This window comes from Paracoccidioides brasiliensis, assembly GCF_000150735.1.
Source record: "Paracoccidioides brasiliensis Pb18 unplaced genomic scaffold supercont2.2, whole genome shotgun sequence".
Lineage (NCBI taxonomy): Eukaryota > Fungi > Ascomycota > Eurotiomycetes > Onygenales > Ajellomycetaceae > Paracoccidioides > Paracoccidioides brasiliensis.
Genome location: NW_011371359.1, coordinates 785,363 through 810,755, shown reverse-complemented (window position 1 = coordinate 810,755; position 25,393 = coordinate 785,363). Strand labels below are relative to the sequence as shown.

At 44.4% G+C, this 25,393-nt stretch overlaps 6 protein-coding genes across 6 annotated transcripts; 4 read left to right on the top strand and 2 right to left on the bottom strand.

Annotated features, from left to right (window-relative positions):
* Positions 1-198: 198 nt before the first annotated feature.
* Positions 199-3,785, top strand: PADG_01448 (CAMK/CAMKL/PASK protein kinase; the record flags this gene model as incomplete). The annotated part of the gene is made up of 3 exons (XM_010758614.1): positions 199-308; positions 385-3,335; positions 3,484-3,785. 3 exons carry the CDS (start codon positions 199-201, stop codon positions 3,783-3,785), a joined length of 3,363 nt encoding a protein of 1,120 aa, XP_010756916.1.
* Positions 3,786-6,048: 2,263 nt separating this feature from the next.
* On the bottom strand, positions 6,049-6,351 carry PADG_11260 (uncharacterized protein; the record flags this gene model as incomplete). The annotated part of the gene is made up of 1 exon (XM_010759522.1): positions 6,049-6,351. The coding sequence occupies one exon, from the start codon at positions 6,349-6,351 to the stop codon at positions 6,049-6,051; it is 303 nt and encodes a 100-aa protein (XP_010757824.1).
* Positions 6,352-6,467: 116 nt separating this feature from the next.
* On the top strand, positions 6,468-8,744 carry PADG_01447 (uncharacterized protein; the record flags this gene model as incomplete). The annotated part of the gene is made up of 1 exon (XM_010759155.1): positions 6,468-8,744. One exon carries the CDS (start codon positions 6,468-6,470, stop codon positions 8,742-8,744), a length of 2,277 nt encoding a protein of 758 aa, XP_010757457.1.
* Positions 8,745-14,180: 5,436 nt separating this feature from the next.
* PADG_11259 (uncharacterized protein) lies at positions 14,181-17,345 on the top strand (the record flags this gene model as incomplete). The annotated part of the gene is made up of 4 exons (XM_010759521.1): positions 14,181-14,748; positions 14,819-15,850; positions 15,903-15,995; positions 16,054-17,345. 4 exons carry the CDS (start codon positions 14,181-14,183, stop codon positions 17,343-17,345), a joined length of 2,985 nt encoding a protein of 994 aa, XP_010757823.1.
* Positions 17,346-18,051: 706 nt separating this feature from the next.
* On the top strand, positions 18,052-19,254 carry PADG_11258 (tRNA 2'-phosphotransferase; the record flags this gene model as incomplete). Its single annotated transcript, XM_010759520.1, has 2 exons — positions 18,052-18,216; positions 18,340-19,254. The coding sequence occupies 2 exons, from the start codon at positions 18,052-18,054 to the stop codon at positions 19,252-19,254; spliced, it is 1,080 nt and encodes a 359-aa protein (XP_010757822.1).
* A 930-nt stretch (positions 19,255-20,184) lies between these two features.
* PADG_01444 (uncharacterized protein) lies at positions 20,185-21,017 on the bottom strand (the record flags this gene model as incomplete). The annotated part of the gene is made up of 2 exons (XM_010759154.1): positions 20,185-20,538; positions 20,595-21,017. 2 exons carry the CDS (start codon positions 21,015-21,017, stop codon positions 20,185-20,187), a joined length of 777 nt encoding a protein of 258 aa, XP_010757456.1.
* Between the last annotated feature and the right edge of the window lie 4,376 nt (positions 21,018-25,393).

Here is a 25,393-nt window from a genome sequence, read left to right as displayed (position 1 = left end):
CGCCAACGTCGCACTTCAGGATAGGATATTGAACAATTTTCCAACCAACCGCTTGAATAATCTGACCAAATCTCTAACTAAATTTCTTGTCTAACATATGAAATGGCAAACCTTTCACACCTGTGACTGACAATTTCTGAGACAGACGAGCTGAGCCTACCCTTTTCTTCTCCGGAGTCACCTCCAACCTTACCTAAAATGATATCGGGCTCCAGAAGCCTTTCACTGCGAACTACGGATGACGGAGACCATTTACAAAAAGGACACTCATTGGATGTTTGTTCATCGGAATATGACTTCATGTCAAGGTCCGCACTAGCTCTACATCATTTCTCTAAAATCCGTGGCATCTTAGGTGCTCATCAACTCTTCCTATTCTAACAGGTCCCCTCTACTCGAACATGACCACGGTCCCGGGCCCTCAGGTCTACCACGTATCCGACAGCAACCACTATCCAGGGTTCATACTCTACGAAACACGTCGGCGCCCTCGATCATCTCCCCCACCGCCCCTCACAGCGTGTCCTCCTCCCGCTCCCCGTCCATGCATTCCCCACTTGACCAAACCACTTCCAGCCTGGAAGACCTTCATAGATTTCCGTCTGAATCCCTTCACTCATTCTCATTTGCCCAGCAATCTGAAGAATTCTTTCACAATCGGCAAAATATACTAAAACGGTCACTTGATTTCATGAAAGGTCGTTTTGGGTTTGCCGCAAGCAATGTTCACCTCGCCAATGCTCAGGCCCGACTCAGTGGTGATACGGATATACAGCGTATGATGGAACTGGTTGCTAAGGCGAATCTCCTGGAACGTAATGAAAATCAAGACGAGCATACAGGTTTAGCAGGAGGACCTCTCACAGGTCCGCCCGATGTGGAAGGGGATAATATATTTGAGAAGGCTTTCTCAAATACCAACTCTTTATCTGAGACCACTGGCGAACCTTCTGCGGAAAATGGGACTGCATCTCAACAAATAAGTGGTGGGAAATTTTTAAGTCCTGTTGCTGTGGATTACCCAATATCTCAAAAAGGGGGCATGAGGTCTGTACCTTTATCGAGGCGCGTTAGTTTAAAGAGAACCTACACGGACCTGGGGTTAGTTTCACTCCAAAACAAACTCACGGATGCCCTAGATAAGCCTTACACTACTGGAGACATGATATCCCCAACTGGTACATCGTTCTATGGTCTAGGAGGTGGTGTTTCAAGTGTTCACACCCATAGCAGTAAATGGTCTCCTGTTTCACAGGATGTTTTTACAACAGAATCCAAAGCGCCCTGGACCATTCTTGCTGCCAATGATCTTGCATGTCTCGGCTTTGGCGTGACTCAAGGCGAGCTGAAAAAGCTGAGTATTCTTACCTTGGTCCAGAAGGAAAGAAGGCAATGGCTGGAATCTAAGTTACGAAAAATTCCTCCTGATCCTGACTCTTCGGGGAAAACCGATCCGCCGGTGAAATCGACGGTTAACACAGTCAATACACACACTCTGGGTATGGGGAACGGGGTAACGGCGCAATTGCTCAGTAAGCCACCTTCTCACGCAAAGAATTCTCCAAGAGCGACACCAGAGAATGGCAGTGGTTCTAGTTTCAGCTCTAGACTTGCCAAAAATCCGAATCATTTCCCCAACAAGTCTCGCGGGGTTCTGTTGTGTGGCGATGTCGTACCAATCCAGAAAAGGAACGGGGTAACGGGTTCAGCTAGTGTCTGGGTTATGGAAAAACGACAAGGCTTAATATGGGTTCTAGAAGAGATTGTGGAAAATACTCTTGATTTAGTCTTTGGTGATGACGAGCGACTGGTAGAAATTCGTGGTGATATTGAGCCCATTTGGGGTAAAAAGGTGCTCAAACGTGGAATACCCATTACTGATATAATCCCGAATATCCCGCAACGACAGCATGAAAATTCCAGAGATCACATTTTCGCCAAGATTGTTGAGTTGAGGTATTTTACCACTCTGACTCAAAACAAAGCGTCTATACCCATTACCATTACCGAGTTGTCCAGTCTATATCATCTACGCATCTCCCATTTCCCTCACGTTGCCGGAATCATGGTTGTGTCTCCAGAAACCTTGTGTGTTATCAACGCCAATTCGGTGTTTTCTGCTGCACTTTTTGGCCAGGAACACACCAAGGGGTTTGCGATTACGGATTTGATCCCACATTTTGATGAATACCTCAGCATCTTGACGGACGAAGACGACGTTTCATTGGTTGATGGGATGGTAATACCTGAGCATAGCTTCCGAAGGGCGAGGGCTATGTCCGTCCTTCGGGATGGCAAAGTGAATGCGGCATCCCTGTTTTTGAGACCCTCTGGCCTTCCGGCTCGTCACCGTGACGGAGCAGAGATTATGGTTGACGTGCAAATGCGTGTCGTAAAAAGCGAAACCATATTCCCTGGAAACTCAACAAGCGATATCGACGAGCAGCCGCCACTGGACAATGGGGCGCCGGTTGCCGTAACTGAAGTTGTATATGCGCTGTGGATAACCTATTCACGGCGACTTCACTCCATACTGCAAGAAAAAGACCGGCATCCTGAACCATTCTCTGCAAATATTGCTTCTGCCCCTCCGCAGCCTTCGCCAGGACAGCGGTCACCGATATTACCGCCAAATGAAATCCCAAGCAGTGATACTCCTACGATCGAGAACCAAAATCCGTTTCTATTGTCTCAGCGACTCAGCGAAGCTGCGTCAGAACCTCTGACAGATAAGCCCGTACAGCTAATACCCGAAGTGAGACCCGCTACTTCAGAGAAGGGAATAACAAGAAAGAAATCGATATCAGAATATGTTATCCTGGAGGACATGGGCCAAGGCGCCTACGGTCAAGTGAAACTGGCCCGCTGCAAGAGAAACCCCGAAAAGAAAGTGGTTCTTAAATACGTAACCAAGAAGCGAATCTTGGTCGATACTTGGACGCGGGACCGGCGTCTAGGAACTGTCCCGTTAGAAATCCATGTGCTGGATTTCCTGCGCCGCGACGGCCTCAAACATCCCAATATCGTCGAGATGGAAGATTTCTTCGAAGATGACCTTAACTACTACATAGAAATGGTTCCGCATGGACTCCCAGGTATGGATCTATTTGACTACATTGAGCTGCGGTCAAGTATGGATGAGAACGAGTGCCGGAATATCTTCTATCAGGTCGTCGATGCGATTCACCACCTACACACAAAAGCGCGGGTTGTGCATCGTGATATCAAGGATGAAAATGTTATTCTTGACGGGAAAGGGCGGATCAAGCTGATCGACTTTGGGAGCGCTGCTTATCTCAACAAAGGACCATTTGACGTCTTTGTTGGCACAATAGGTACGTATTTTGTCACAACATACAGTGTTGTCCTTTTACCCCTCTAATGGTGTTTTCACCAAGTAACCCCCCCGTCTTCCCCCCCAGCTTCCACAAAAAGAAAGAAAGCAAAGAAGGCATGCTAAACTAAAGCTACGAAAAACCACAGACTACGCCGCCCCCGAAGTCCTCCAAGGCAAGTCATACTGTGGCAAGGAGCAAGACGTCTGGGCCCTCGGAATCCTCCTTTACACCATCGTATACAAAGAGAATCCATTTTACAATGTCGACGAGATCCTTGACCACCCGTTGCGCGTGCCTTATCTTCCCTTCTCGGAAGATTGCATCGATTTGGTTCGCAAAATGCTCGATCGTGATGTAGAACGCCGACTTACCATTGAGGAAGTCATACAGCATCCATGGATGCGGCCAGCAGCTGTTACAGCTTCAATTGCGGCTGCGTCTGTATAGCGTGACGGAGGTTCGAAATGAAAAAGAGGTTGACTCTCGCAAATTTGCGGCCATTCAGGAGATTTTTGACTGCACAATGACATATTCACAAACATACAGATATATATCTTTTTGCTCGGCAACTACGGACTTCTCTGGAAGAAGCTAGCTGTATCTCGGCAAGTAAGATTACGATGTGTGGAATCGACTCGTTTCAGGAGATGCATGGTGCATAATGACTGCTCGAGCGTACCGGGTCGTATCATGCGTTGAAATCCACCAGTCAGGATGTCGAAGTGTAGATGATGAGGGCAGCATTTTTATTTTCCATTTCATCTGACTTGTCTCATTTTCATCTTTTCCACCATCTCTACCACCACTTTTATAGCCGCCCCCGTCACCGTCACCGTCACCATCATCACCATCTTCTCCTTTTTCTTCATCTCAGAGAGGCCCATGTTCCAGCCCTAGCTTCTTGAGGTATCATGCATGTCATTTCTTCCTTCCCTCACTTTCCCCCTCTTTTTTCCAAGCCTACGGATGAATAAATGGGATAGAGCCAAATTTCAAAATCCTTTTTCTTTCCTTTTTGGGTCAATTACCGTTATCATCCCTATCAATCATCATCATCATCATCATCATCATAAAATTTCTGTTATTACCGTTGAGGTTTGATACTAGTTAATTTTGATAGACGCGTATAATGTTTTATTTTATATGCGCGAGATACCAACAACCACTTGGTTCGATTTGATTCAATTTAATACATTTAACTTTCCAGTCTCAGCATAACCCATTACCTAAATTTGACACCTAGCAAAATGTAAAAAGTACGTATACTTCTCGCCTTCCCTACCGACGCAGGTTCCAAGCGGATCTCAGTAGAGGGGGCTGCCGAGGGAATCTACTTGACAGAAAAATCCAATCTAAGCTACCTCCACATGTATGTACATACATACACACATACAAGAATGACAGAAAATGATACTGTCTTTTTGGACTCTCAGATATCCTTCGTTCGCTCAAGATAAAAACAGGAAGAAGAAGAAGAATCACATGGGTTATGTAAAGAGGCAATCGACTTAAAATTAACTGGGCGGGTGACACACACTCTCAAGGCAAAAAACGATGGGGACAATGGCCAAAAAAGAAAAAAAAAGAAAAAAAAGAAAAAAATAGCGTTCCGTACTCAAAAGCTAGGGTCATTTGGTCTAGATCACAGGTTAATTTTGGGTGGTCGTCATATAAGTAAGAAAAATAGGATGGTGCATGGATGAGCAGTTGAGACATGTCCATGGCATGGAGAGTGATACTGAGATTGAGATGAGAGGGACAATAGAGATCGATCTTAACTACGCTTTTATCGTTATCGATAACTAGCGACAATAAGAGACGGGGGATGGAGAAGACGATGACTATTCAGCCAACTAGTCAGTAGTTAGATACAACCATCCTCCGCGGTAATTAACTAAATGTAACAAACTCTAAGAATGAGATGAATGACCACCAAACAGATAGGTAAGACATAAAGGGTGAAATAGTTTTATGTCTCCCAGTTAGTGAGTAAGTACTTCATGTGCTTAAAAACCGCTCTGTTTAGCCTTAAAGGTAGTTTAACGAAGTGTTAGAGATTCAAATACCCACTTCCCCATAAAGTGTTTCCACCAACCAACGGCTAACTAGTTTGAACGCTTGGACTAACTAACCATCAACTCTGACATCTGCTGAATTTCCCCTCTCCCCCTCTTGTTTTCCCTATCTCCTTCTCTGGACAATTAACATACATACGTACACACCCACAGCTACAGGCCTGCTGATGGTCGTGGTCTGCTTTGCTGTTGACATGACAGGTTCCACCTCCATCCATGGTCATCAGACGGTCATGATCCCCCCCCCCCCATCCTCTGACCCCACCAACTACTAACCAGCTGCCTCCTCTGAATACATGATCTCTCCCCATCCATCTCCACTTTCCTATCTCCCCCATTAGAATACCCATCTGTTCTGCCCCCTCTCCGCGTTTTCCCGTCTCTTTCGATCTTGGTTTTCTTCTCCCATCCCGTGGCCAAACAATACACACACTCATTAATTAAGGTTGACTCGGTTCCGTTGTTGGAGGGAGAGTTACTGACCTCATCAACTTCCCCCAACCGTCCCCCCGTCTTCTTCAGGTCTAACCACAGACTGACTGACCTCTCTCCCTCTCTACCTACACTTTTTCTCTCCTCAATTCAATCATCCTACCTCCATAAGTCTCAGCAGACTTGCTGGAGGTCTTTTCTCTTCACCCCTTTGGGTCGTTGGGTTGGGCTGCCTGCGTCATCTGGTTGCCAACCTCATCTCCTCGCTGGTTATGCCATGTTGGTGACTGCAGTAGTCTACCTGTGTCCCAGCTAAACTCTAGATCGTCAGTGCGCCCTGGGAGCTTCTTTATCCCTGTATTCTCTTTACACCTTTTATTGTATGCTATCGAGCTGGTTTCGATATACAACAAACCTATCCGTCGTTTCCGTTCCTCCTGGTATCCTTGCGCATCCCGCTTTGTCTCATCTCCGCGCGCCCGCCGGTGGTGGCTGTTGAAAGCCATATTCCGCACCTAATCTACATCCCCAAACTCGATCGCCCTCTGCAATATAACAAGTCAGACGGACACGACTCACATTGGCTTCCACGCTTCCCAACGAGGTGGGAAAATCTCCCGGTATGGCAACATCAATGAGCACTGGATCGTCAGGAGATAGCCAGCCAGGCACCCCTACCAAACTCAAGGGTCATCAGAGACTCCTAAAAGGACTACAGCGAATGTCATCAAGTCCTTCCCTTGTACGAACGGGCAGAAAACGTTCTTCTTCCCTTGGCTCTCGGCGTCTGGGGAATCCTTCCATGTCCTGTGTCTCTCTAAGCTCACTGTCATATTCACAATGCTTTGGCAACTCAAGCTCACCACAGATCTATAAGTGCCTATCCACAGAACCAAATAATATCCCCTCAGATAGGCAAACGGTGCAGGATGAGAACAATGCCCCAATCCGAATGGTATTCTCAGACACTGCTGTTGCTGCTGCGGCCAATAGCCGGCCCCAAATTACTGTACCACTCCCCGCAGATGTGCGGCCCACATCCAGAAGCGGCACACTCCCCAGTTCAATGGAGGTTGACGAAGGTAGCTGTGAAATGAAAGATGCCGTCGTGGAAACGGCGCCACCGCAAAAGTCTCACTTTGAATTCTGGGCAGATATGCCGGAGGAAATCAAAATGGCTATTTTTCAGTATCTCCCCGCCAAAGATCTCTTCAGATGCTCTCGAGTATCAAAATCGTGGAACAAGATGTGCTTTGATGGGCAGCTATGGGCAAGACTAGATGCATCGACCTACTACACTGATATTCCGAGTGAGGCGTTGGTAAAAGTTATTACCGCTGCAGGCCCCTTTCTGAGAGACTTGAATCTTCGTGGATGCACCCAGCTGGAAGACGCATGGCTGTCTCATGGAGAACGAATAGCTGATGTTTGTCGGAATCTCGCCAACATATGCATCAGGGATTCCAGGATTGACCGGAACACGCTTCATTTGTTACTCAGGAAGAATCCCAAGCTGGTCCATATCGATCTGTCCGGACTGGCAATAGTGAACAATTGCTCTATGAGAATCATCTCCCAAAGCTGTCCCAATTTGGAGCTCCTCGACATCTCTTGGTGCAAGGGGGTGGATGCGAAGGGTTTGAAACGAATTGTTGCCTCCTGTCCTCATCTTAGGGATTTACGTGTTAATGAGCTTTCCGGATTTGACAACCACCAGCTGCTGCAGCAGTTATTTGAAGAAAATAGCCTTGAAAGACTGATACTATCCCATTGTTCCTCTCTATCAGATATGAGCTTGAAGATCCTTATGGAAGGTATTAACCCGGAAATAGATCTCTTAACAGACCGGGCTGTCGTACCTCCGCGGAAGCTGAAGCATCTTGATTTATCTCGCTGCCGATCCCTGACCGATGTGGGAATCAAAAGTCTTGCGCACAACCTTACCCTGTTGGAAGGGCTGCAGCTTTCACAATGTCCTAATATAGGGGATGAAGCGCTCCTAGATGTCCTCCACTCCACCCCACGCCTTACGCATCTCGACCTCGAGGAATTGGACAAGCTAACTAACACCTTTCTCATTGAATTGTCCAAAGCGTCATGCGCTGCAACTCTACAGCATCTAAACATCAGCTTCTGCGAAAGAATAGGTGATACTGGAGTGCTGCAGTTGCTGAAAAACTGCCCCTCCATCCGCTCCCTCGATCTCGACAACACAAGGGTCTCCGATCTCACTCTCATGGAACTTTGCAGTCAAGCCCGCAAGCGCGGATTTGGTAACAGCTTCCCAAAACTGGGTTTCAGAGTCGCCGTCTTCGACTGCGGAAACGTCACCTGGGCCGGTGTCCGCGAAGTGCTGTCCAGCAACACATACGTCCCCCGCCAGCGAGCCATCAATCCCCCCACCACTGCCAAATCCCCTACCGAATCCAGCCAATCCCTCTCATCCACACCCTCTTCCTATACAACTACCACAGTCTCAACAACCACCTTCTTACCCCATACACCCTACAGCATTCACCCCATAACCATAACCGACGACCCGTCCACCTTCCCCCCCAGCGCCACAATCCTATACCCCAAAGAAATCATCGACCTGAAATGCTTCTACGGTTGGCAGATGATGGTTAATGAACACACGAAGCGCGTGCTGCGTGGGAACTTAGCGGGTGCTATGCGGCTTGAGCGCAAGTGGGCGGATTATATGATGGCGACTGAGGAGGCGGGGGCTGATGGGGCTGGAGGGGCTGATGCGAGGAGGAGGCGGAGGAGAGCTAGGGAGGTGGAACGCATGTATACTGAAGAAGACGATGGGGTTGAGAGTGCATATGGGCCTGCGGGGTTAGCGCCGTTGGGAGGAAGGAGAAGGAGGGCTAGGAGTGGAGGATGTGTGATCATGTGAATGAATTTGGTTGCAGGTTCTGAGTTGGGAATGGAATGAAATTTCTTGGGCATTAAGGAAAGCTTGCACTGCTTGGTCAAGTTTGTTTTTCATTTTTTTTCATTTTTTTTTTTATTTTTATTTTTTATTTTTTTTAACCTCTCTTCTTATTTTCCTTCTTTTTTCTTCAAAATTAAATTTCCAGGCTGGATTCCTCTCCATCATCTGTCTTGCTTTTCATCCTAAGTTTTGCATATATATATATATGGCTTATGCATTTACTCATTGTTCCCTTTTGACGCCTCCTTTGCCTATCATTGTTCCAGATGATCGCTGTCTCTCTCGTTGTATATTTTCTTCTGCCAGTTGTTGTTCCTAAATATGACTAGTTGGTATGCGGATTTCCGTCGCCGTTTTCTTCATTTCCTTGACGGCAGTATATGTGGGTCTCTGGAACTCGGTGATGGACGCCCTGCTTACTGATTACTTTGGCTGAATGAATGGATGGGTGGCAGAAGTGTTGTGCATACATCAATGCTAGCAAAACCGCCTGACTACGTGCTTCACGATTGCGAAGTACTTCGTACATATATTTAGGGATGGGTGGGGAGAATGACTGATCGGATGGTAGAATGGGATATATAAAAACAGGAGTGAAAAATTAGGATGATTTAGCTATAGGTTCAGCTGGTAACATGTGTACATGAGTGATTGCTGCGTCAGTGGTTGTTCTTTGATTTTCATTGTTACTTTTGTTTTATATATATATATATATATATATATATATATATGTATTTATTACTATTATAATTTCATTCAACATTTAATTATTTATTTATTTATTTTAATTTGTTTTATTTCTATTTCTATTTTTATTTTGAAATGTTTCGCTTTTGCAAGGAGTAACTAAGTGATGGATGTTGTTAAGGAGTTGTGATGTTAGATAGTGTCTTCCCACTCATTTTCTCTTCCTCCCTGATTGTTAGTTATCCATGGATTGTTCTTCTTTCGCCCAATGCTTCAATTCTAAATTAGGCGCATACATGCATATTCTTTCCCCCAACCAACCATTCAAGCCTTCAAGTAGCATGAAGAACAGGGGATGAAGGTCATCCTCAATCCAAATCTGGCCGGGTTTGCTTTTTCACCTTCACCCTCTCGCGCTCCTTTCTTTCAATGTTCCCATTTCCCCTAGTCAAGTTGCTTTATGTTTCACCCTTATCTCTTGCCGCCTGTTTGACATACTTGCATCACTTCGTCCCTGGAATGTTTGTCGACCCACCAAATTACATATGCGACCTGACCTACGTTCCATATCTAGAATGGAATAGGAGTCTTCCGCTCGTTTGCTCTATCCTTATTCTTCAGTATCCTTTTCTTTGGCTTTGAAGGAGTAAACAGGGGAGAAACTCCACCCTGACTGCCGCGCTGCTTCCTTTGATATATCTTTGGGGGTTAGGGGTTTGGAGTGCATGTAAAGTAAATTATGGGAGTCCATTTTCACAAACCCTGGAGTATTTCGAAAGGACGAACAGTGGCAATACAGCGGATAAGATGAGGTGGGTATGTAAAATAGAATGTAGATAGGATGAAATAGTTGGTAATGGTGTTGGTGAATCTTGTACTTTGATGGGTATATAAAATACACGTCTGACGTTCTGCGTACTTGGGTTCATGCGCGGATGCTGACTGAGTATCAAGGGAGGACATGAGATCAACAGTGGGCGTATGAACTTTCACCGATAATATGAAAGCTACTCCTCAAAGAACCCGCCATCACTATCGTCATCGTCATCGTTGTCATCTCTAGCAATATCCACATCCATTTTTGAATGTTTGGAGAACACCTCCTTGTTCTTTTCCTTTTTGGTTTTCTTTCCAAATTTCTTGATATCTGTTTCCGCCGTCGATAAAGCTCTCTTGCTCGGCTCATTCTCCCGTCCCATAACCGGCAGCGACAAATTTTTCGCAGTCTTTTTCTGCCCTGAAATGTCAATTTTCAGCCTCCCCTCCCGTAATAGGTCGAGAGTACCATCCTTCATACTTTGCTCTACCGCGTACCACAGCGGTGGCTTCTCTCCAGAATTATTGACGGTAATCTTTGGATTCTCCTGCTCCGGAACCGACTGCTTGTCACGGTGTTGGTTCGGGTAGAGGGATATATATTTCTCCGTCAAGGGGCTGTATATAGCGTAGTTGAGGTCGACCTCAGTAATGTAAATCGATTTTTCGAGAGCGTCGAGCTCTTGTTTGTTTGGATTTGATTCGGTGAGGGACTTTTTCTGTTTTATGAGTTTTGCCAGCTGTCGAGTAGCAGTTTTTCGTTCTATAGCGGGGATACGTACGCAAGTTAGCATTTTACATGGCTTTGCGAAGATAAAATATTGATGAATATTCGCCAGTGCGGTCTTGAACATACCCAAAAACCTAACAAAATGATATTTCTTAATCATTGCAGCTCGATTCTTTCGAGACTCAACAATTTCCAAATCTCTTTCATATCCAATCAGCGCTCTTTCTTTCTCTATTTTCACGCCAGGTGGGAGATGATCGGCGCGTTTTAAAAGACGTTTGATGTCTCTAATCCTGTTCCTGAGCTCGCCTGCAGAGGGCAGGTCTAGTTCGCGGGGACGGTTTTGCTTCGCTGATGCTCGTCCGGTAGAAGAAACACGGACATCTCGACGTGGGTGGGAGATTTTATGTGACTTTAGACGCTGTATCTGAGGATTGCTGTGCCTCTTGCGGGGTTTACTATTCAGGTCTCTTCCATCTTGGTGGTTGAGACGCTCGTCCCGTTCTGATGGGAACGCTCCTTGCGGATCGAGATCATTCCCTCTATGTCGCTTCGAAGGCACTAAAGGAATAAAATCATCTCCGGTATCCTTCCGCTTTTCCTGATTCCGACTTGAATCCATGAGGAGCTGTTTATCGCAGGCTGAATACAGTGGCTTTTCGGGGTTACCAACAACAGCTATAGAGTGGCTAAAATCAACTTAGATCATACGCCAGAAATGGAGTCTGGAGATCGTGACCATAAATAACCCAACACTGTTACTCCTAATTGCCCGGTTGAAAAGTGGGCGGAATCAAAGTCTTGTTTGATCCTCGGGACTTGCGATTCTCTTTCAAACAATCCAAAAATCACTGTCAACTAATCGTGCCCCGCGCACCCACACCTGATGTGGGTGCGCCACAGCGTAACGATAAAAACAGCGTAACGATAAAAACAGCGTAACGATAAAAACAGCGTAACGATAAAAATATGGATAATTAGAACTTCAAAAATTAATATCTCATCACCACGCTGCTAATCTATGATAATTAATTTATCTATATCATCTGTAGTAGCTGTATTATTCGCGAGACGTTCATATATATCATTAACCTTTTGTTGAGTTGGATCCGTGGCATTTTTCTTCAAAGCTCTCCCAACATGTTTGACTCCCTTATAACGTTCTTTTTCTGCTTCCTCCTCTTTACGTTGCGCGATCTTTCTATTCGCATCCCTGACAGTGAGTATACCTCCTACTTGAACCTGCCGACGTGTATTTTTAGTGCTGCGGCGTTTGGTTGCAAGGTAGTAACCCTCAATCTCACTCTCTCTTATAGCATTGAGTTCCGCCTGAACAAGGCTGCCTTGGAAAATCTTGTTCAATCAATTGCTCAGGTGAGGTGATTTGGAATCAAGTGTATCCTCCCATATCTTGCATTGCCTTCTTTGCCACTCAAATATGACGTTGTAGCTTCTCGATTGTCTTGGGTGAGAATAGCTGTGATGAAGCAGTATCTGGACAGCTTGATTGCGGCGAAAAGGAGTCTTCTCCATATATTTGCAACTCAGGGTAGTCAGGGACCTTTGAATCTAGCTTAAGCAGTATAGATTGCGGGTTGAATGGGACAATGCCACAATCCGCGAAGCCAGCCCGAATAGTAGAAGGTTGAAAAGTCTTTTTGCGGACATCAACTAGATTCTGTAGGAATTGATGTTTTTCATACTGCTCATATCCGTATCGCGCAGCTTGATTAACTGCCTTTGAATTGTAGTGCTTATACTGCTGAAAAGGCACGCCGTCTAGAGGTTGCAGTATATGAGTTGAATGTGAAGGAAATCCATATAGAATAATCTTGTGGAGATCGCAGTATTGTAGGAATTCTTCAGTGAGATGAGATCTATGATTGTCAAGAAGCAGCAATCGATGACTGCCTTGCTGACGTTTTTTAGAGGCCTCATTAAAGTGCTGAATCCATGCAAAGCCAATCTCATCATTGGTATAGCCAGTATCTGATGTTGCGATTGTATATCCGCCCGGTAGGTTGCTTTGTGTATACCAATCTTCAAGTTGGGTTTTGGATTTCATGATGATGAAGGGATCCAATACCTCACCATCTGCTGAAACACACTCAATCACAGTGATCAATCCTCGAGAATATGAAGTTATAACTGAATTAAAGTCTTTAAAAGCAGTAGTAATAACCCATTCTCCACGTCCTTGACCCTCTTGAAAGCCAATCTCATCGAAGTTGTAGATATCGCAGGTTTGAAACGCGTACTTTTGAAGTAAGATTTCCAAACAGTCAAATCACACCTTGATGTAGCTAATATCCTCAACAGCAATTCTTTTCAGATCCATTGCCTTCTGCTTAACCCTTTTATACCCATCCAAGCTTTGTATATATCGATAGGTCCACATCTTGCTGACCACGGGTGGGGAGGTTGAAGGATCAGTATGATGGCGTTTGAGGATGAGATTCACGTTATCTTGAATCTGCTCTGTGGTCGGCGGGCAATTATTTCTGTCCATATGAGCTATCCACTCTTTTAACGCGTCCTCCTGGCTCTTGCTAAGCTTCTTGTTCGGTGCAGTCTTTGCATTGCGTGTTTTTCTTCCATTGATTCTTGCTCGAAGACGTTGATAAGGAATGTTGAATTTGCGCGCCAGAGGTAGGATTTTCTGTTTTCAATTGCCATTATAGACTTCAATGGCACTCTGAATACGTTTTTCAAGATCATCTATCTTATTGGTCATGGTGGTGGTGATATATTAATATTTGAAGATTGATTAATGAAGAAGTTGATATTTTTATCGTTACGCTGTTTTTATCGTTACGCTGTGGCGCACCCACACGAGGTGTGGGTGCGCGGAGGCACGATTAATAACTAAAAGTGCCACGCACACTCCACTATTAGTGACCGCAGATTAGTCATCCTAACTAACTAGTTCGGGCCGTTTGGCGTTCCCACCAATAGCGCCAGCCAACCATAGGGGCGCAGCATCAAAGCTCCAAAGGACTTGAACGTCGCAGGTTTCGCGACGATACTCTTCATGGGTCTCTACTTCTCGGTGTTTCCGAGACTTCGCGCCTCGCTTTTTAAATTTCGCGGGCATAATGGCATTGGACCCTGGCTGGATGATTATACAATTTGTGTGATATGAACTGTACTGCCAAACGAGCAAAATGGAGACGGCAATCCGTTGGTCGCCAAACTCTACTACCGACGAACAAAGATTCCTCTATGTCGATGTATCGGGCAAATCATTCAAGTTATGCAGAGTGACCTCTGGAGATAGCGCTGGCTTGAACTACGATGTCCTTGCCTCATATTCCAAGATCCCTGCCTTCCGTGCCTTTGACTGGTCTCCAGTTGACGAATCTCTCGTCGCAGTTGGTCAAGCATCGGGAGAGGCAGTTATCCTTCGTATGGACGATGATAGCCAAAATCCAATTGTCTTCCCCATCAGGAATCAAAGGTACTGTAATGCTGTTGCGTTCAGCACTCAGGGGGGTCTTTTAGCAGCTGGGCTGGATAAGGTGAGAAACGATTTCTGTTTAAATATCTGGGATGTCAACCAGCGCCTCTCAGTGAGCAGTACCCGAGGTTACGGATCCGACAGGCAAGGTTTAGAACCTTTGAGAAAGCTCGCAAGCTCTGAGCCCATTACCAGCATCAAGTTTTTCAAGGACCAACCCGATACCTTGGTTACGGGAGTCAATGGCCAGTTCGTCCGAATTTATGATTTACGAGGTATGCGATCTTCACCGCCCTCAAAACATCCTTGCCTAGCTAATGACGTACGTATTTTTGTTGTGTATAGAGGGTTTAGGTAACCCATCTTTGCAATTTTCCACATGTTGTGTGCATAATCTAGCAATCGATTGGTTGGATCAAAATTACATTGCGTCGTGCAATCCCTCTGGTGATATTTCCATCCGTATTTGGGACCGCCGTTCAGGGTCTCGGTTTTCATCCGCGGCCATGGCCACAACGGACTCCAGCCAACTGTCGGCAGTCCTGGAATTCAAGAATGTCATTGACTCGAAATCCTCAATATGGAGTCTTCGGTTCTCTAGAACAAAAAGGGGTCGTCTAGGGGCCTTGTCAAGTGCAGGAGAATTCAAGGCATATGACATTGCCAAAGAATATATCTCAGAAGAAAACCGAACTTCACTTGAGCAAACGCTGGGCCAAGATTCCGCCAACATTTATCCAGAGCAACTATATACAAAATCTGTCCGAAACTTTCGAAATCCTTACTTTCCTCAGGACCAAAGTAATGACCAGTCGCGGAAAGTAGCAGCTTTTGATTTTTTAAACTTCAGCGCGTTAAACGGACCGACTGCTGTTACCATTTTGGCCGATAGGTCTGTTGCTTTGTTTACACTTCCGTCGCCGCCGTACCCCATGGATCTTTCCTCCCAGTGCGTGTTAGCTCGGGGGATGGTTGCAGAACATGAATCCAATTTGAAGTTTATAACCACCCTAACAGGACCTCCATCACGAATATCCCAAGTGGTACAAGGAATCCAAAGCCGTTCTGTACCTCTTACCACTCCATCAAATGATACTTCAGGTATTAAAACCGAAGATAAAACTAGTGGCAACCAAAGCTTGCCCGATCCAATTACCACCGATCCCGGTGCTATTCAATGTTTGACCAGCCGAGAAAGCTGGGAGAGATCACTGTCAGCGGGAACATTTGGTTCTCCGCTTACAGTTCATGATGCCTTGACATGGATGTCAGCCGCCCGGCTGCAATGCAAGGAGGGTTACCTCGTCGACAGTGAGAGGAATAAAGCATTAGTATCTAAGGATCCTGGGCTTCTAGAATTTTGGGATTGGGTAGGGCGTACGTCTCCGCTTTCTTTTTCCGTTGATTTGACAGTAGACTAATTAAATAGGCGCCCAAACAAACTCGTCCAGCGAATGCATGATAATCCATTCTGTTGACATGAACTATCTAGGTGTGTACAGCATATGGAATAATAGGCTTGGTAAGAGTTGCCCCTAACAAAAAGCTATGTTTCGGCCAAATTTCTGACAGTAATGTAGGCCAGAGTTTCAAGAATCGCATGCTTAGTTCCGATCTGGATCAAACTATCGATGTAAATACTCTCATTCTAGACCTCGTCCAGGAGCTTCACCTTCCCGAGGGCAAGGGATGCAGCTCTCGATTCCCTGCCCATCGTAAGCTGTGCCTCCACATTATTGGAGCTGCAGAGTCCACCGCGGATTTGGAGGCGACGGTGAATAAACTTGTCGAAGATCGACAACATACTAAGGCTGCCGCCATGGCTCTTTTCCAAGATGAGCCAAAGTTGGCTTACATGACCCTTAGGAGAAACCAGCCTAGTCAAGCGCATAAACTTCTCGCCATGGCTATAGCCGGCGCTACGAAGGGAGAACCTGATCCAGACTGGGAGGAAACCTGTGCGGAGATTGCGCAGGAGCTTACAGATCCCTTCGCCCGGGCTATTTTAGCCTTTGTGAGCAAAGGTGACTGGAATTCTGTGATTGAGGAAGCCACCCTTCCTCTAAGGTACCGGGTGGAGGTTGCTCTCCGCTGGCTCCCAGATAAAGAACTAGCATCTTACTTGCGGGACGCCACCATAGATGTGATACGCCAGGGGGATATTGAAGGGGTGATCCTCACAGGCCTCGACCATGCCGCGATGGACCTGTTTCAATCATACATCAATAAATTTGGCGACATTCAAACTCCGGGGCTCGCCATGAGCCATACCGTCCCACGATTTATTACAGATCTACCGAATAGTACACGATTCAAAGCCTGGAGAGAGACGTATCGACGGCAAATGAATTCCTGGAAACTCCAGCTTAATAGGGCCAGGTTCGATGTTGAATCCCGAAAGCTGGCGGCGACCTGGGATGGCAGGAGCCTGGTAAAACCTCCTCCACAACAAATTTGTTTAATATGCAACTATTGCACCCGTCCTCTTTCCCAGCAAGATGGAACCGAATCCCCAGTCAACCAATCGATCAGCATGGAGGCCTCGCATTCAACGTCAGGAAGCCCTCTGGGTACTACATCTATGTCAGGCACTGTGTGTCCAAAATGTGGGCGGCATATGCCCAGATGCGGAATTTGTTCATTGTGGCTAGGCACCATAGATCCCATGTCCAGAGCTGCGGTTACGAGCGATACTACGGGGAAACAACAAGGCAATGGGAAACCTCAGAGGGATGATGTTATGCAAAGATTCGTGGTCTTTTGCATCAATTGTAACCATGGATTCCATGCCAACCATGCGAGGGACTGGTTCCAAAAGCATAGGATCTGCCCTGTTGCAGAATGCAGCTGTATCTGTGATCGAGGAAGTTGATTTTATAGGATTCATTGGTGTCTTGCGACATTGCCGCCTACTTGATTTGGTTGGTATTTGATTTGTTAGCTAACTGAATGATCTGAAAGTCTTGGTTATGGAATTTTATTAGATACCCCTTGGACCCCTTGATACATCACATGTTAGTGGAGATTAATTTGGATTACATTTGCCCTGTCGATGGTAAAATGATGATGACGTAGAACGTCTGTAGAGCATTGTAACTAGAGGCAGCTATATATCAGTGACTCTTGACAGTTCCTTTCTCATAGTCTGGGAAACCCAATTTCCCAGATCTTCCAGGGGCATATTTGCCGTTGAAGCTCGTAGTTAATACGTCCCCCACCAATAGTTACCAACAACGAAGCTCAATAGACGCCACGATGCAATTATCATACAAGAACATACGGTCGGCAGAAATGGGGCTTGGAATTTCATTCTCCAGTATTCTCTGTATCAAAGCAACGCAGTGTACTGATTGCGATTCTACATGGCTCATTGATCGATGAAACACTTCCAACAAATCCCCTAACTCAAAACCTAACTCCATACAACAACTCGATATAGGAAAGCTGCATTTCTGTTAGGGCTATTAATATAGGGAAGGGAAAGGGCAAATCTCTTAGCAACCTGAAAAAGACGTCGTTTTCACACCGATATATTCCAGCAGGCTGGGCTTCTTAGAAGAACAGTGAAGTGGCCGTGCATGTCCCACTCCGGTCGTGGACAGGATCGGGGACGAGGATCGGGACGCTCTGGGCCCAGTCGGGAAGTGACTGTATCCAAAGCATTAAGTTACATCTTACGACACGCAGCGGAGAAAGAAGGTGTCAAGATCGATAGTCATGGGTATGCGAATGTGGCGGACGTGGTATGTTCGGCTTTTTATCTCCTTCACGTTGGGTCTCCGCCCTCCTCACCATGCACAAGGACTTCAGAAAGATATAAAAGAACTTGGCTAATGAGACTTATATCTATTAACTGCGCTACATAGCTAGCATGGAGGAAACTAAAATCCTTAAAGGTCACCCTCCCGGAAATCCTAAGCGCCGTCTCAACCTCCGACAAGCAACGATTTGGCCTTCTATATGAACCTCTTTCAAATTCCCCTTCCGCCACTGCGACACCCACAGACTGCTCCGCTTCAACCGCAAGCAGAACCGCGACCGCCCAAGCCCTGACCGCCAATGACCCTGAGCCCTCCCACTACCTCATCCGCGCCACGCAAGGTCACAGCATAAAAACTGTCGAAGCGTCCTCCCTACTCCAAAGGCTCTCCCTTACCGATGGCACTGATGCGGCCCCCTCCACCCCACCCCTCCCGGACACCGTAGTGCACGGAACCTACCACGGCGCTTGGCCTTCCATTCTAGTTTCGGGGGGTCTAAAATGCATGAATAGAAACCATGTACACTTCGCTACAGGCCCTCCGTTATCCAGCGTATTACCAGAGGGACGTGAGGGTCATGTTGTAACCATGGCACCTGGTCGTGGTGGAGTGATTTCTGGAATGCGAGCTGATGCCCAGATATTGATATACATTGATTTGAAGAAAGCGTTAGAGGCTGGAGTGCCTTTTTGGAGGAGTGAGAATGGGGTTATTTTGAGTGAGGGTTTGGATATGGATGGGGATGGGAGGAAAATTGTCGGGTTGGAGTTTTTTGATCTTGTTGTCGAAAGGAGGAATGGTCTGGGTGTTTTGTGGGATAGGGAGAGGGGAGGATTGATGAAGGAGACACCGGATTGGATGATGACGGCGAAGACTCCGAAGGGGGGAGCGGGCGGGGGAGAAAGAGGAAGAGGAGGTAAAGGCGGAAAGAGTGGCGAAGGCAGTGAAAAGGGGAGAGATAGGGCTCCAAGGCTTAGAGTGGAGGCAGAGACGGACGTTGAAGGGGCAGATGATATATGATACGGAGGATTGTGAACTTATATATAGCACAATCTATATGGTATTCTGGCCGAGATCTTCCCAGGAATCTATCTTCCGCTCCGCTCAGGAGGCACTATCTGAGGGATTCATACCCTCTACTGGGCTCTTTTATTCGAACCACTACACAAACCGTGATATCTCCACCAATCTGGTTTTCCCCTTGCAGGTTTCACATTGGTTTGATTCCTATTGTTAGCTACTCAGATTGAAATTATTGATGGACTTTCTGTCACAACTGCAACCCACTATATACACAACATTATACAGTGGTATCTAGATTCATATGCAGCCATGGAACAGCAAAATCGGTCTCCCAAAAAATCGAAATAGTAAATAATAAAAATGAAGAAAAAATTATAAAAAGTTGGGTCCAATTCTACTCAAGTGATGGTAGATATACACTATCACCCAGATCACACAAAAGAGGTATTAAATGAAATCAAATATGAGATAAATATCACATAATATGTGATGATGAGTTAGACATATTTTAATGATTTTTGTTTACCAACGCAAAGTCAGAATATATAGCAGTGTAGTAGTCAATCTTTAAAAGATTATTGATGCAAGTAAATTGTTGCTTTATGAGAGTGCTGTTAATACAGTGTAAAGAGAAGGGTCCATGAAAAGTTTCATTCTCCATTCAATATGAAAAGCCATATACTCATAAATAATTTAGGGATCAGAATTCAGTCAAGACTTAAAAGAGGATTTATATATACTCCGCAGGCTGTAGTTATCAATAAACGAAGGATATATAAGCCAAAAAATAAAAATAAAATAATGAGGGCAAATGAAGCGGGCTCTATAGAACTCGGTTAGTAAACGGCGTAAAGCCATGGATAGTAAATAAAGAGGCCCTTACAGAGAGGCATACAAGCTGCCAGGATTCGGTCCTGCATTGCCCCCTTAAAGGGTTTCAAATTTCTTCGCCAACTCCAGTAACGTTGCTGTAAGCTCATCTGCATGCGAAAGTTGCGGAGAATGATCACTCTCCATGTCCCTGACAATCCACTCTATACCAGTTTTGTCAATCAGCATCTGCTGGATTGATAGAGGAATACCTTTATCGTTCAAGGCCCGGATATATGCCACGCGTCCCTTGTACTCCTCGCTGTCCCACGACGCTCTTGGACATGGAGATGTAAATACTGTCATGCCCTGCACCATTGTCGATGCAGCTACTGCGTCCGCTAGATCCTTGCGGACCTCTTGGTAGAGGAATGAAATGAGGTCATTGCATCGAAGAACGTTGGCTTCAGGCTACAGATGGAATTCAGTAACATTGAACTAGAGAAACTGCAAGTGATGGAACTTACATCAGGCCTAATATGTGGTGGAAAGCTCCCGCCAGCAGCAGTCAAGATATCCGTTCCATCCCCTCCCTTTTGCAGCATCGACGCAATATGAATCTGTCCAATTACACCTGTCTTTTTACCCTGCATAGTGCGCTCTACCTTGCCCAAGCCTTGCGCGGCAGCACTGCCCGGTACACCACTATATGAATGCAAGATAAGGATGATATCATGCTCCTCGAACTCCAGTATGGGCAGAAGCATCCTATCCCGGATAAAAGTTGCGTCATCCTCAACAGAGACCCTTGCCGAGGCTCCCACGGAGGGAAGCAGAGCTGAGTAAGTGGGATACCCCGCGAGCTGGAGGAGATGAGAAAGGTAGCCGTAGTGGGTGGGATTCTGGGATCCAGCAGGGACGATGACGAAGAAAGGGCGTTTAGATGCCATATTTTTTCTTCTCTTCGCCAAAGTAAGAAAAGGGGGCAAGTTTAGAGTTGAAATTGAATGTTTATCTCAACTCGAGAGTAGCAAGATTCGAATGTGCCGTAGCTACAGGAGGATTGACTAGTTATATGTCTTTATCGCGAATGAGGTGCACAAATTATCATGTAACGGTCGTAGCAGGCAACTGCCCCAACCTAGCTGAGGTAAACTCTCCGCACCTGAATTTGATCCTTGTTCCCCGAATCTGTCAGCTCAAACCCCAGAAGCCTATTCAAAACAAGTTACAGTACCATAACAAAATCGTAACGCTCACTAAGGCTCTTGTGCTGCAGGCGTCAACTCCTGGACGATAGCACGTACATCCTCACATAGCTTTTTGTGCAGGTAGCACATTAGAAAGGTATATGGGGGTTAAAATGTTGGAAGACGAGATCCTGGTCGATATCGCTAATAGAACATGTGGTGAGAAGATGAGCGTCTTGTTGACTAAAAGCACACTGTCTCAGTGTAAGAGTCGGAAGTACCACTACCAATGGAAGGCCTTGACAACACGTTATCACAAATGTGCCCCCGAAGCATTTGTCAAGGGCTGACGTTTCCCCCGGGGGCATAATTCAAAGCTTGTTGGTGATGTAAACCAAAATTATAGTGATGGATAGTTATATTAACTCCCCAGCGTCGGGATGGACTTCTGTAACACTGCGACGTCATCCAGAGCGGAAATCAAATGAAGTCTAAGGTCATTTTCTCTCTATATTATAGATGGACTGAGGAGCTGTTGTGCTGAGTGTGACAATTCTCTGTATATCAAAGACGGCAAATGCTTCATCACAGACGCGATGTCAAGAAAATAGGATTTGAGCTGGGAAAGAGGGGCAGATCGAAGATAATCTTCAGCATCGCGCATCCGCTTCTGGTCATAGACCTGGATATGTTAATTAGCCACATGAATTGATCTAGATTGGATAGATCTAAGCAGGATGTATTGGTTCTTCGTATACTCCTCTGTTTCCCTAAATTCTCTCCTGAGAATTCAACACTAAACTCAATCAGAATGAAGGTTGTTGGGGCTGAAGGAATAGGCAATGTAGGGGTCCACTGTTGCCATAGACCAAGCTTCTTGATAATGGTGGCATTTACCTTGACATGATTGAGAGAATTATTAAGATAGTTAACTGACTTTGGCTGAGGTTTATTTTGAGAGACAATACTCTGTTGCCAATGCCGGTACGAGCTCTTGAATAAAACACTCATTTAGATCACTTCTACTCAATGCAGTCAAGCAGTTTCAGAGGGTTTTTTTTTGTATATTTATCAAGCTGATATTATACATTTAAGAGCTCACATTATTTTACCAGCAGATTGGCCAGATATTTAACATCTTTTTACTTCTTCTCATCATTGTAAGATGTGTTTATCAAGTTTAGATCTTTCTTAGCATCAACAGGTTTATCTTTTCTATCATGCGCATGTATGATATCTGCTTCAATTTCACTCTTGACAGATAAAGGAAGTAAATTTATAATCATCAATAAATGATTAAGATAATTATAAATATTTGAGAAATCAAATGATTTCTAAGACTGCAGTTATATTGAAAAAAATGTGAATGAAGATGAAATTAGGTGTTTGTGTGTGCTCTGGGCTATATTAGCAAATTCAAACCAATAGCTAGTTGACAATCTATAGTTAGATAGTTACCTGCATTTAAAAAGGAGCCTGAAAACGGTGAATGATTCATCACTGTTAAATGAAGACATTGATGTGACTCATCACACCCTTCATTCATCAAGAACAAACTCAAATCTGTCAACTCCAAATGATGTCACAAGAAATAATAACATTCAGCTGCAGACCTGCCAATTCAGCCGAGATTTTTACTTTGGCTTTAGTCTTCATCTCAATGAGTTAGTATACTTTAGGTGTCAGCTCTAGCCCTTTCTCTATGGTTAATCAATCACTTTATGGATTGCTGACCCTATGCTGAGAAACAGAGTTAGTTACTTACAGCCTAAGATTAGTTCAACTTGGGCATCAACACCAATCCTATTACCCCTCCTCAAAATATATCTTAACACAATCAGCCGTCACGGATGATAACTAAGACTAAATGCATTAGGCTTTGCATACCTTCTTTTAAAAGCAAAAATTCATTTCTAAAGACAGACCCGGGATTTGGGCAAGCAAGAGCATTCTGGTTAACTAAGTTAAGCAGGCTTACTTTTCATGACCTACGTAACCCCTCCGAGGAACCGAATACTCACTCTCCGCGCTGATTTCACCTGAAGGCTCTAGCGACAGCTGAAATGTACGAGAAATATTATTATATGTTACTACTCCTGAGTTCTAATTGTCGGTAAGGTGCTATCAGATACAATCCTCCAATTTGTACGGGCAACACTGCATAAGCGACCAATCACATAAAAATGCAGCCACATAAAAAAGGCACTGCAGTTAGGGCTGGTAGGGAGTAGTCCGCTCATTGGCCTCAGGACCTGGGTATCTTTTGAAAAAAAAAAAATAAAAAAAATAAAATAAAAAATAAAATAAAAAAAACCGGAAAAGGAATGAAAGATCAATTGGTTTTTCATAAGATAAAAGGTATATAGGCTAATCGCCTAGAATAGCTCGCTGGGAGTTCTCAAGAATCCTGCTTATACAGCCAAAACAGATCCTCTTAGCCCGTATAAAATGAGATCTTTATGCGAATAACATTCTATTCTGTGGTGAAGTGAACTCATCCACTCGTCTAACGCAGCATTCTTTTATATATATATATATATATATATATATATAAATTAGTGAGATTTCCTTAAAAACGTACGCCTCCGGGTCATAGCCTGTCGGATGGTTAATCTCCTCATATTGGAGGAGCTAGCTAATTTATACACGACTGTTCACGTGTGGGCCGGCCACCAAGGAGCGTCGACTAGTAACCATCCTACAATTTGGTGGGCGTAGGGTGGAGATTCACTGTTATCGCATCGAGCAGCAGCCTCTGGGAAAAATGGACAGAGATGGTAAAGACAGTGAGATGTCCCACATAATACATCTAGTTACACCATATTGACCCGAGGTAACCTCCTTTGGCAGGCTGAAAAAGACGTTTGACCAGAGCACAAGGTACCTGGAGCGCTATACAATAGGTCCCCTTCTGCATCATTCGCTGGCCTGTGTGTCTCTATTTAGATGTGAAGAATACACAATGTGTGTCCTTGGGAGACACAATGCTCACAAAACCTAGTAACTGGACACCTTGGCTTGGAAATGACGCAATACTGTCGGGTGAGTTCCACTCTCCACTCGCAACCCCCGGATCCTCCCGCGACCCACCGAGAATCACATCTGGGGAAGACTGTGGGTAACAAAATACAGGCAGTCAACTGCAAGAGAGAAAAGAGAGGGGGGGTGCTCGAGTGTTCCTGTACGCAGATTCGGAACGTAGAATAGACCGTGTGACACAAGGGTATATTTTCCAGGTCAAGGAACAATGAGGGAAAACATGTTTATTGTGTTTCCATGGATGCCAGCACATTGGAAATGATGTAATCAAGCCTGCCTTGAAACGGGAATGGTCCTAAAAAAAGAATGAGTTTGTCCTGTGGCTTATCAACTCCCTGCCAACAACCCAGCCACCAACAATAAGTTCACCGACGTAATCCACTACTCAACCTGCTCAACCATTTCATCCCCAGCCCTCATACTCTACTGGAAACATTCAATCTAATCCACCACCTTTAGAAATGGAATTCTCAACCAAGAGAAAAGACTCTTATTAGCTATAGAGATATCAGTCTGGGAAATTTTCATTTATATAAGCTGCTGCTAGAACATATAAGGTCTTAGTTATTACTTTATATATTCAGCTATGTGAATTCACAATATATTTAAATGTCAAGGTCCATAAATGAAAATTAACCATTATAAAAACAAAGACTCTAGTTCAGTAAAAAAGATTTAAAAATAAAAGAGAATGAATTTATTAAATCATAATCATACAAAATATAATTATTTAAGTTAAATAAATATATATTTATATCTAAAATTATTTATTATAATCAATTGAATTTATAAATTATATAATATTATTTTAAATTATTAAAAATTAGATTTTTATATAATTGTTTAAATATAATAATAAATATAACTATTATAAAAATATAAAATTAGAAATAAAAATATTTAAATTTTTATAAAATTAATTTTTAAAAAAGTTTTTAATATAATTTAAATAATATAATTAAAAAATTAATAATTTATTTTTATATAATTAAAATTTTATTAAATTTTATAATAATTAATATAATAAATAAATATAATTTTTATAATTTTTTTTAATATTATATAAATAAAATATAATTAAAATTTTAAAAATAAAT